The 12,799-nt window shown below is 48.3% G+C and overlaps 1 protein-coding gene across 1 annotated transcript in view; it reads left to right on the plus strand.

Annotated features, from left to right (window-relative positions):
• Positions 1-278: 278 nt before the first annotated feature.
• Positions 279-12,799, plus strand: part of ANK1 (ankyrin 1) — a 69,234-nt gene continuing 56,713 nt past the window's right edge. Inside the window, exon 1 of the mRNA XM_050910143.1 lies at positions 279-404. Within this exon, the coding sequence (XP_050766100.1) occupies positions 279-404 (126 nt within the window). The remainder of the gene's footprint in view (positions 405-12,799) is intronic.

Raw genomic sequence — 12,799 nt, forward strand, 5'->3', positions numbered from 1 at the left:
GCTGCTGCAGTGGTGCACAGAACCTCTGGAACAGCTGGATTTAGGATGATCAATGCTTTATAAAGGTGTCCCAGACTCCATCTAGCAATTAGCTGGAGACATCGGCTGCCCTTTGGGGCTTGCTGACTGCTTGCTATTTTCCTCTCATTACTGGTTTCACTCTCATCTGGGTCGACAGCATTTGAGCTAGGGGAAGGGACTTTCTTGGCCAGGAATTGGAGGGTGCTGTGTGGAAAGTGCAGGTGTGAGCTCTGGAGGGGACTGCAGTCTGACTGGCCATGGCTCAAGCAGCTAAGCAGCTGAAGAAAATCAAAGATATTGAGGCTCAGGCTCTGCAGGAGCAGAAGGAGAAGGAAGAATCCAATCGCAAGCGCAGGAACCGCTCTCGGGATCGGAAGAAAAAGGTCAGTGGCACTGGGGCAAGCAGCCCTATATCCAGATGCCTGTGCTTGTGGCAGAGTGCTGTTTGCATTTTGGGGGGGGGGGGGGGGGGGGGGGCGGGCAGGGAGAGATGACAGAGGGGCAGCCTGGTCCCTGTACAAATCTATGCGCAGTCAGCACAAGAAACACAGAGGACAACTTCTGGGGCCAGGAATCTGCTGTTTGCCCTGACAGCTTAGGGAGGGGGAGTATAAAAAAGCCAGGTGAAGGCAGAAAGGAAGTGAGCGGTTTGTCAAGGCAGCTAAAGAGAGTCACTTAGCCCAGTAACAGATTTGATCTCTAAGACAAAATTGCTGGCTTCTAGCTTCATGCAGTTTCCCAGAGTTGCTCTGTGTCTGCAGAACAAAGGGGCAAGAGACCCCCACTCCTTTCTCTAGTGAAGGAGCAGTTTTGATGTCCACTCCATGCCCTGCTTGATCTCTGCCAGAACACTGAAACCAGGGTACAGCGGGACCAGACCACTAACAGAGAAAGCAGTTTTGTGCAGGGCACTGTGAGCTCTGCTGCTGCTTAGGGCAGGCTATATTTGTGAGGGGGACACAGGTCATCCCTCCCAGGAAAGGCATGTTACTTGCTGGCAGCAGGTGAGTGGGGGATCAGGAGCTAGAAGAGGTGTCTTTCCCCTCTGCTGACACCGACGTGCTGGAGCCATGGGTCCGCCAGCTGTTCCGAGCTGTAGCTCCTCTCTGGAAAATCACGGCCAGTTTTTTCTTGCCGCCAGCTTCCTGCAGGAGCAGGCATGTTGCTAAGATAGCTTTGGTGCCCCTTGAAGACCTCTTGAACTGAATGTTCGTCTCACAGCAGGACCTGAGGGTGTATGTGCTATGCATCAATGCAGAGAGCCAGTGAGGAGAGAGGTGAAACCAAGGGTAATCAAGGATATATGTGAGAGGAAGTTGTAAAACAGGGATGTCTTAGGTGGGCTTCTCCTCTGCCTTTAGCAAAAGACTTGGAGACTTCCATGTGCCCCCTCTGAGCAAGAGCCTCACAGTAGAGCTCTGCTGCTTGGAGCATCTCAATAGCTGCGCCCTGAGAGTCCTGAGAAGAGTCTTGCTGAGATGCTGGGGACACGCACCGCTAACCAGCCCTCAGGCTTTTATTCTTCCTGCCACACTGCTGGACAACTGCCGGTTCAGGCTGCCTGTGCTAGTCCTCGACACTGGAATTCCTAGATTTCATTCATCTCTGCTTCTGGTGAAGGCTCACTCCATGAGTCTTTGAGAAAACCATCCTCTTCCCTTCTGCGCCCCCCCCGCCAAAGCACAGTGTACATGTGTCTTGGTGATGGGTTAGGAGATCCAAAGATACCTGCAAAGTGTCTGGACTTCCTCATGTGGAAGGTACTAGAGAGGGCACCTTCTTGCCAGCTCCTCGTGAGAGACCCGAGTTGCACTTGCTGCCAAGACACACTGTGAAGCAAGTGAGGGAGCTGGAGAAGCACAATTGAATACACTCAAAGCGGTCTGCTTCCCTGGGATGGGATAGACCTTACAGCAATAAACAAGCCTTTTGTAGTATACTATTTGGGATTGTCACAGCATGGGGAGCACTGAGCAAGGTCTCCTTGCAGAAATCAGCAGGGCTCTGGAGCGCTGAGGAGGAGTTGATCTTCAGCTATCCCTTCCTGAGTGGTGAACGCAGGGAACGCGCTGGCAAGGGAAGCCTGCTTGCCTCTCAGCTCGGTGACTATGGTCAGGGTGGGCAGAGCCCCTGTTCACCCTCCTGTTCCTCTTGGGACCAAAGCCGAGTGTAAGGATGTTTGCTTTTCTTAATGCCAGGCCATCTGACCAGGGCAGCCCAGGAGGGGTCTGTCTCTGCAGAAAGCAGCTAATTAGGGGGAGATCAGTGGACACATTCAGGACAGATGTGAAGTCCGCAGACAGCAGCTAGGAAGTTGGGTGCGGGGTCTTTCAGCTGCCACACTGTCGTGTCAAATGCTGCCTTCAATGATAGCTGCTTACTGCGTGCAGGCCCAAGACTTCTCCCTGCAGGGCCTCTTTTACTCGAGGCCGACAGAGCAGCTTGTCTCTTACATTGCCAGAGGGCTGTAAAGGGGTTCTGGTGTGAAGAACCACCAAACCAGGAGATTTTGCTATTGGGACAGCTCTCTTTTCTTATCCCCTGCCCCCAAAGCCTGAGTATCTCTAGTGGTAGTGGTTTATTGTACAAGTCTCCTTGGGGCCAAGCTGAGGGCTACTGGAATGTGTTGGAGTTTCTCATTCTGTTTTGCTGCAGCAGTTGCGGGAGTTTAATCTGTGTTAGCCTGGGTGTCTGTTAGTGCCCTGTGAGTCTGCATGGAACTCGTGTCATGTCTATGCAAAAGGCCTCTCTTTCGAAGGCTCCTGCGCTGGCCACTGGAACGGACTGAAACCACTGTTGTGTCACCGGGTCCTTCTGCTCCTCCACCTGTGCCTGCCTGTTGTCTCTTGCTTCGTATACAGATATACGCTCTTTTGGGCAGAGGCTGTTTATTTGCTTTGTGTTTGTATAGTGCAGCGTATCAGTGTCTTGATTTATGACTGAGCCCACCGTGCACTACTGCAATGCAAGTTATTAGTAGAGGGGTAACCTACGATCCGAGGAAGTGCTGGCAAGTGCTCCACAGAGCAGTGGAGATGGCCAGAGGAAGGAGATGACGGCCCCAGAACAAGTTTCTTCTCATCCCATGCAAGCTGATGTTATGTCTTGGGGCATGAGAGCTTTGTACCCTTTAGTGTTTCCAGCCATTTTTGTGTGATCGTGTGTGTCCCATGAACTGCATGGTTGAATCCTACAAGAACCTTGTGTCCTGTGATACCTGGAGGCAGTGAGTTCTGTTATTTAATGCTGTGTTGCCCAAAAGCCTTCTCCTTGGACCGTGATTATATGTGTTGCTTTTTAGTTTCCATGGCAATTTCTTTGCTTTTGTATTAAGTGCATGTAACAAGAACCTGATTGACCTTGTACTGTCCATTTTCATGTTGTTTGCCTCTCATTTGTCTCTCAGCACAGGGACAGTCCAGGTGTATAACCTTGTCTCTCCTCCAGTATTCCCTGCCCCCAACCTTTGTAACTCAGACGATGAGAGCTGATGTTTCATTTGACAGGGGCTGCATCAAGGATTTAAGGAATGGGATCTTGTCGCTCATCCTTGCTCTCTGTGCAGCCTAGCCATGCTTGTGTTTTGGGCCGAGCTGTCCATTCAACAGCCAGACATCTCCTGAAGAGTGCTCCTGCTCTGTGGGCTCTGCAGCATGGCTGGAGGTTGCCTCAGTCTGAGGATGACCCCAGGGAGCAAGCTTTCAATAGTCACATCCATTCCCACATTTAGTGCAAGTGCTGAATTGTGAGGAATTATAAGGTCTAGCATGATGTGTTGGTGGCTTTTCAGGGTGCCCTACAGACAGGCAGGTGTGACAGCAGCCCGTGAGCAAAGGAGGGTGTGAATTCAATAATAGAAGTTCACTGCCATTAGAGAATTTGCCAAGCATCATCTGGGTTGGCTTCTTGCTATTTCTGCCACAGTATCCTAGCTTCAAATCTCTGCGTTTTGCTTAGATGGCCAGTTCACAGGGGACCAGAGCCAGTCAGACAGCTGGTGGGCTGCATGTGGAGTCTCTGATGTGGCCAGCTGCACTGACAGGCAAGTGGTGACGGACAGTAGTAATATCTGTGCTTTGTATGCAGCTGTCTTTTTTTGCGGTTCTGGGTGGTAGTGATGGTCAAGAACGCTTCCTTCCTTCCACTGCAAGTGTGCTGTGGTCAGGCTACCTCGAGAGGCAGAAAGCCCTCACTTGGAAGTCACGCAGAGCACTTAAAAGACACAGTCCTGCCTTCTGCAGGATTAGTGGAGAGCACAACACATTGTGAGAATGTGATATTTTGACGCAATTTGTGAGGCAGGTCTGTAACTTGTTATGTGAACACATTGTTATTCAGTCCTTTTTGGGTTGCATGCGGCTTGTTGTTGTGGTTATATATTAAAGGTAGAAAATGGACAAAATCCCTTTCTAGGAATCCTGGAAGCATTAGCAGAGCTCTGCAAAAGGGTTGTTAGAAAGGTCCCAAAATGTCTAACACCCAAACTGGGGCCCGGAGTACTTGGCTTGCCCTCTGTTTCAAACATGCATCTACAAGCAGCTTGCAGCTGTACCAAGTGCCCACCAGATAGGTTGCTAGTGTCTGCAGCACCTTGCAACCTGACAAGCTTTGACTGAGACTAATAAATAAAAAAAAAATTAATACTTTTATGAAAATCATTCTTCCTATTGAAGTATACTTATTCTGGTGCCAAATTCAGCCAAATATCCAGGTCAAGCATGAAGAGGGGCAGAGACCTTCATCTGAGGAGTACGAAGAGGCAGATACCAGCTGTGCTCCTCAGTTGGCAAGTGGGCATGTGGGAGTCATGGAGCAGGAAGCTGGAACCTCTACAACATCTATGACAAGAGTGCTATGCAGCAAGTAAGACCAATAGCACTTCAGTAACAGCAGCAATGCTAATAACGTCCAAAGAACTCCTCAAGTGCACATGTGAGAGCATGTGCAGTCTGTGTGCAGCATAACTGTGGCTACTGGATTAAATAACAATCTAACCAAAAGCTCAGAAGGAAATTCCTATAATTGCTATCAATGTTTAAATGATAAATTATTAGTATGAAAGATGCGAAACATCCTCTCAGTACATTCAGAGTAGGTTTTGCTTGGGCATCTAAAGAATAGAGGACAAGGCTGCCTGAATTTACCACTTTTTTTTTTTTTCTTCTTTTTTTGGGAGGGGGGGTAATGAGGAACAAACTGCTTTTCTCTTCCCACTCCTGTCTAGTTTCTTTGTCTTGCAAGTGTTCAAGGGTAAGACAGTCTCTTGTTATGCATTTGTAGAGCATCTCACACAATGCAGTCTTGAATGGTAAAAGAAAATTATTCCTAATAAGAAACTCTCTGCATAAATCTCCTTGCCGTTTTTCTAGTTGTCCATTTCCTGGAAACAGCACACAGACCAGTCTGAGGGTTCATGACTCTCCACAGTATAGGCTGGCACCCATGCTTTGTGCACTGTTTCTTCTGCACGCTGCAGCAGGAAATATTTTAGTGCTCACTATTACACACTGAAATATGTCCCAGCAGGAGAGGCTGGGAGGGTGCTTCAGAGAAGGGAGACAAGAAATTTGTGAGAGAGGGTTTGAAATAGGTGGGAAAGAGAGAGAGAGGTGTTTCCACTTGGCAGGAGCTGTGGCGGAGAAAGCTTTTCCACCAGCTAGAATGAAATGGTGGGAAAGGGTAAAGGGAGCACAGAGGATTGAATGACCCCGTTTGTATTCTCAAGCATGGATAAGGAATAATTGTGAACACAACCAGCTGACATCAGTTGTCAGAAGAAACTCCAAGCTGAGGAGTGTGTGGTGAGTTGCGAGAGGGGCTAGATCCTGGATGGGCAGCTCTGAGAAGATTGAGGTGACATGGAGGATGCTAATGAAATGCTTTTGCATGAAAGAAAATTTGCATGCTTAGGAAGCTAGAGAAATGTGGGAAGTAGAACAAGTCAAGTAGGGTTTGGAACAACAGCCATGAGCTCAATCAGACAGAGGAGCAATTACAGATGATTCCTTAGTAGGACAATCAAACGGTCACATAGGGTGACCATGCTTGTGCTTGTAGTGTGACAAGCAAAAATGCTCACTCACCTGTTGTTCACTCATGAGCTGTATCAGGGTGGAACTTAAGTACAAGCTTAGGATCTCTGAGATGGAAAATCCAGACACCTCTGTCAGAATTATGCAATAAGCACATGAGAAACTGGAGTGAGAAATCGCTGCTGGAGTGCTGCCAAGGAGAAGCCACTGGGGCTATTCTCTCTGCTTGCCTGCCACCCTTTCCAAGGGTTGTCACTAAGCAGCAGCCTTCAGCTTGCATTGGGTTTAGAGGGGCTGCAGAGAAGAGAGAGATGGGACAGAAGGAGGGCAAAGGATTTCAGCAGACCTGGGCTGCAGATGGCTCAGAACATGCCCAGGATAACTGGACTTCTGAGCACCACTGTGTACTCCTCCCATGGATGTCTGGCCTGGTACAGTTGCTGGATTGGGCTACCTGGATTCTTGCATTCAGTGGTAGTAAATCCTGCCAAAGATGTGACATGGCTGTCAGCCACCCAGGGCTTCACTTGCTTCAGGGAGCTGTGTTGGTATCTAACCTGCATGCTGGAGCTCATCAGCAAGAGAAAGGACCATTCCACCTGCAGAGTCTCAGAGCACAAAGCTGCTCTGTCTCCTTTCTCTGCCTGTTCCTAGAGCAACAGCTCCAGCTGCAACTTCTGTTGTCTCCCACTGCAAGTTTTGTCAGTTCCATCAGTCAAAACTCCTCCTGCATCTCCTTGCATTGCAAGAGCAATGACTATGCAGGCACCTTCCCTGAGAAGTTAACCAGCTTGTGGTGTGGCACAGCATTGAAGAAGGCACCTTTAGGACCACGTGAGATCAGCACTAGGTGAGGCCATGAGGACACCGGGTGCTCCAGCCAGGCTCCAGCTATTGGCAGCAGCTCTTTGCAGCCAGGATTGGGTGTCTGGACTCCAGTACTCTCTGTCTGAGGCACTTTTTCTGCAAAGGAATTGGTATCTTCTGCCTGGAACCTGATGCTACTGTGCAGTGGCGGGGAGAAGGGGCATGGGATATCAGGACAGCCAAAGCCTTTGAGGCTCAAGGAAGCCCTAGGTTTTACCACTCTGAATGTAACCAGAGGGACAGTGTAGACAAAGAATTCAACTGCGTGACTAGGAATGGGCTCAATCGTTAGCTATCTAGCTATTATGTAGGCTTTCAAAAGGATTTTGCAAATCAACGGGCCATCTTACATCTTTCTGTGGGGTGTGTGTGCTAGGTTCAAAGCAGCAGTACAGTGTCGAATCTTTTCTGCTGTAAATGTCCAGTGTGTAAAGCTGGGAAGGTGTTTTGTATACACAGCTGCTGGCAAATTGGGGCAAAGCACGAGCTCCTTTACAGGTGATCCGGTGCACTGAGGGATGGAGCAACTGTGGAGGATTTGCACCCCACCTCTGCCCAGTGTGCCAACGTGGAGCTGCTTTGTGTGACTACAAGGTAACTGTGACCCTCCAAGCTCTGTCAAGGTTGTTGGGGAAGCAAGTCCCATCAGGATTTGGGGAGGATTACGTCAGCTGGCAGTACTGTCAGGAGATTCAGACCTCTGATTCATAGAAGCTTAATAAATATTTAGTTCTTGCTTTAGGCTGGGTTGGGAAGTACAGTGGCTGTGTGTGACGATGACTTCCTCTGATGCTGTTTATCTGACCTGCCACTGGAGTCCTGTACAAATGGAAATGCTGTCTGTCAGGATTAAAAAAAGCATCAGTGCTATGCTGTATTGTACTGCTCTGCTGTCTGAGGCCTGTAAAGGGGGCATTTTTCTCGCAACCCACTAAGGTTTCCACTCCGTCTCTCTCTGTGTCTCTCTGGTACGGAGTCAGCAGGAAGAAGAGGCTGTTTCAAACTTACCTTTGACTAAACTCTGTCCAATTTCACTCACCGCTGCTCACAATCACCCTCTAGCATTTTTCTATTAGGTTGCAATGCAGCATGCACTGGTTATAATGGGAGCATCTGTGCTCCCAGCATTTTTATTTCCTTTCCAGTGTTTGCATTAAGTATGGGGGAGGGATGGCAGAGGACAGTGCATGGCATATTTGTGTGCAGAAAGGAAAGTGGCAATGCCGAAATTATACTGATCTCAATGTTCCTTCACAGTGGGGAGGTTACAGGAGTTTCTGGCTAAGCATGGTTTGTTGCAATGGGCACAGACCAAGAGCTCTGTCAAATGGCCCAATTAGAAAAATCAGAACCTTTATACGGTAGCAGTTCCTCTCTGGTGTTTACCTTTTTCTTCTTTCACTGTCTGCCTTGCCCTTTGCAGGATGCGGTGCCAAGAGAGCCTAGTCTCTCAGATAATGTGAGCTAATACATAATGAACCGTGTTTGACTTGGGAAGTCCATTCCTTTCCCAGTAAATAGTTGTCCACAAATACTAAAGTCAGTTGTAAGTGAAGAACAGCTTGTACAGTACTTAGCTAGCAAGGCATTTTAGAGCCTGTGCCTGTGTCCTTTCCTGACATTTCCAGGCAGGAGGAAAATGCAGCGCTGTGATGGGAGGGGGAGCGGCTGGCGGGTAGAACACGAGCAGAATACAAGCATCTGGATGTGAGGGATGTCAGGTCAGAGCAGACCCTGCTGCTGCAGGGACTAGCTGGGGGGGGAGGAGGCACTGAAGGGAAGCTGGTGCCATTCTGCACTGCTGCTCTGCAAGCTCTTAAATTATTCAGGTAATAATGGCATCTATATGTGCTTGGTGAACCCACCCATTATCAAGGTACCGGAACGAGGTGAGCCACGTTTGAAATCTTGTAGCATTCAGAAATCTGTTTCCGGAGCACGTTCTTTCGAACTGTGCCCTATCCTCAGCACCTGGTCCCCTGGCCAAGGTGTCTGCCCAAGCAGGGCACTTGCTGTGTACAGGGAGTGAGCCCTGTCCAGAGCAAGCGCCTTCAGGAGGATAGGAAGCAAAGGACAGTGCCCTTTGTGAAAGTCCTGTGCTTGATAGCCTGTGGGGCTCAGTTTATCCACGGTAGGAAGCCGCCTGTAGTGTGCTGAAGCGGAGGTACAGCAAGCTAGATCTGAGCTCAAAGGAAAGCAGCTTTACAGAGTGCTAAAATTAGAAGTTTAGTCTGAATTATGCTAATTTGTTTTAATTGTCTAAGTATGTCAAGGTTCTTCAGAAATGTACCCTCTCTGTGCTGGTCTGGAAAGGTGCAGCATCACTGGGGGCGTGATGGAAGGATGGGTCAAGGATTGCAGAGATTTCTGGGTTCCCTGCCCTACTTATATCTCTCTAGCAGTCCTCACCTCCTGCTCTCAAAATGCCATGAGGGTAGATTCTGAAAAAGTTAGCCCTGGATTGGATAGACCAGCCTTGTTAAAATCTTAGATGAGTAGAGGGCAGCCTCCTGGGTGCAGGGAAGTTCCTGACACCTTCTCTCTATAAGGGGACTGCTCAGTATGGCAGAACCATCTGAAAATTCACATTTCCTTTCATAGCTGAACTATGTCATGTTTTGAGCCACAACGCTGCAAACAGCAGCAAAATTCAAGCTCCCTTCCTATTTGCAAACCAAATTTTGCTGACTGGGTGAAACATTAAGCCAGAGCCATACGTTTCTGTGTAGGGGCTGCTAATGTAGGGGACTATGTTAAATCTGCGACTTCAAAATTTTGCAGCCTCAGTGAAAAATCTGCAGCAGAAACAAAGCAGCAGGTATTCACCGAAGTGTCTTGGGAGGCAGAGGGAGAGAATGCAGCAGCAGGAGAGCATTTAGAAAACAGACGAGGTTTCTATATTTATACAGAGATGAGGAAAGATGGAGAGAGTGTGTGCGTGCACGCGTGTGTGCGTGTGTGTCCAGGTCACTGAGAAGACTCCTGTTTAAGCAAAAAGGTACTGCAGCAAGACAACAAGCAGAAATGAAGGCTATGGTCCTTCACTGCACTGTGGTGACAGGGCTTTTTAGGGCTTGTAGGGTGCATTCATGTGCATATGTTGGACCTTTTAAATGGGAAATGCAGAGAACAGAGTGCTGGAACCCTTTGCAGAGTATAAACTATGTTAGATTTTTCACTAATCTGATGGTCTCTGCAAATGAATAATAAACATTTTCACCTTTTCACAGTGTCATTTGTCCAGAAAACTAAGGCTTCCAGATACTCTGCAGGAAATGCGTAGTGTGTTCAGAGTCCATTTAGTTCTGTCATGGTGCCATGCCTGGAATGGGGAGCATTGTGTCTTTCCCAGGACTTGCTGATTACAGCACAAAGCAAAGAGTAAGATAAATGCTGTGAGAATGTGCTGTTTTGGTGGGCGAGACAGACAGGTGTGGGGTGAGCTAAGGACAGTTTCAGCTTTAACAGTGTACTTTCCGACTTGCACAGAGCATCTCTGAACACAGGAAAGATACTGCCCCTTTCCGTGGATGCCCCCACGAGCACTGTGCAGATATCTGACTGCTGCCCATGGGCAGCAAAGACACTGACCTATCAGTGTGACTGCTCCATCTAGATCTTGTTCCAATTCTACCCCCATGTCATCTGGCGCTTTCATGGACCTTGAGGCAATACAGATGCCTGGCACCCTAATGCACTGGATGGGATGTACTCTGAGGGTCTGTTATCTATTTTAAGGGACATACTGGGAAAGAGAAGAAGGTAGTGTCTGTGCTGTCACCGCACAGGGACTAAGCTGTCTGCTCAGCTCTCTGATCGACTGAACCAGTCACACAGGGTCTCAGAGCCTTGCCTTGGGTGAGTGTTGTGGGAAATGCTGTACTAGGCTTTCTAAGCATTTGACCGTTCCATCTCCAAACATGCTCCTATTAAACTCAATGTCTTCTCAGATACTTCAGCACCTTGCTCTCCTTCCTCTGTCCTCAGCTGCAGGCACTGCCTCTCAGGCCTGAGAGCTGTGTCCTAGCATGCATACATTGCTCTGCTTGGAGAAACTGTTCTGCTGAGCAGTAGATGATAGTTTCTTCCATAGCCCAGCCTTAAGTTGTCATTTACAGGTTAGCTGTTGTGAATGGCACTCAGAGACCTTGGAATCTCTTGTGCAAATATGGAGGGTCCTGGGCAATTTCATAAGGCATGTACCATCAACCTGCTACCTCCTCCCGTCTAGCAGCCTTCTGGGTAAAGTGCTGGTGAGGTTCTTGTGGTGAGATTGTCATGCTGTTTCTCGGAGTATGCCTTGGCCATGCTGCTGGAGGTACTATAGTCTGCTCTGCTGCATGCCTGGTCTCTCTGACTTGGGAGTTTGCAAAGAAAGAGATTCTTGTGCTGGTGCTTTGGATGGACATTGAACATGACTGGCTTTGCTGTTGGAACTGGAGAGTCCAAAACAAGCCAGTCCCTTTCGCTCCATTGTTCTCTATAATCTTTTAAAAACAAAGTTAAGCTGGTGTTATCAGCATGTGGAAAGATTCAGAAACTACCAGCCTTTTTAACACCTTATAGTAGTTGGCTGGGAGAAGCAAAATCTTAACATGCAACATATCAAAACTGTGAAAATACATTGCAACACAAGGCAAATTCTTACAAGTCAGTTGCCCCTCTTTTTGCAGGTGTCACGCAAGCTGTAGTGATGAAGCAGAGAAATGGCTGCTTTGGGCTGTACCTTGCTTCCACTGGATAGCATCTGTCAGAGCTTTAGGCAGAGATGAGATGCCAACCAAGCTCTTTCTTCCGTTCATCTGAATGGGGAGGGGAGAGAGTAAAAGGGATCTTCCTTTGGTCTGCCTGGGAATCGGCTGTACTCTGTTGATGACTGAAGTGTGAGCTTTTACTGTGTGCTGTAATCATATGCACACCTCTTCTAGGTTCTTACTCTGCTATTTGAATCAATAATGTTCTACTGTAAATTATGTCCATGGATTTGGTTATAGGAGTAAATAGTGTGTTCTTAAATAAGATGCTAAACTTCAATAATCCAGTGTCCTCGACTTGCAAATCTCTCCATGGAGTTTCTCTTGGTTTGGAGTGTTGGCTTTTTATTTCCTGCCTGCCTGCCTCCCTGCCTTCCTGCCTTTGCCTCTCCTTCCTTTCCCCTCTCCATTTGCGTTGTGGTGGATGAAAGCACTCAAGCTGGCAGTGGGCATGGGGAGGGCAGTGTGGGGTGACAGTGTGCTAGAGAGTTCTCAGAAAGGGAAAACTTACCTAATGGGCTTTTGATGTTGGACTTGCTTTTACTGCAGTGGGGAGTGTTACGGTTCTGCTTCCTATCTTTAATGCTGAAACAGAAGTTATATGTGTGGGCCACTGTCCTTGGCATGGGGGTATTTCAGCTCTAGGAGAAGCCTGCATGGGGTCTGTATTTGGCCTGCAGCCTATAATTTTCTAAGCTTTTTCATTCTTCAGCTCTTTTCCTGGCAGAATCATCTCAGCTCACAGTGTGACAGTAGATTTGGTCCAAGCAAGAATTGCTCAGCAGAGCATGGCATGGCAGCTCTCTTTACACATAGCTTGGACGTGCCACCGCGCTGATGCACAGCAGCGTGCTCCTGTTAAAGAACAACATGATGGTCAGCAAGCTGACCTGCTTTCTGTGAGTGCTGGGAAAAAAGGTTTCTGTCAAGCCTGCTGTCAAATGGCTGCGGAGCTGAGGTTGCAGTAAAAGGAGCTGCAGTATCACAGGACAAAAGTATAAAATATCTGCTGCCCATCACTGTATCAGCAAAACTCCTCCTCAAAACTTGTGAACTCATCCCCGCCAATGGTGAGATATGCCTCTCAGACCTGCCAGAGGGACTTCTCCAAGGCCAGCAGCAGCT

The sequence above is a fragment of the Gymnogyps californianus genome, chromosome 23 (assembly GCF_018139145.2).
Source record: "Gymnogyps californianus isolate 813 chromosome 23, ASM1813914v2, whole genome shotgun sequence".
Lineage (NCBI taxonomy): Eukaryota > Metazoa > Chordata > Aves > Accipitriformes > Cathartidae > Gymnogyps > Gymnogyps californianus.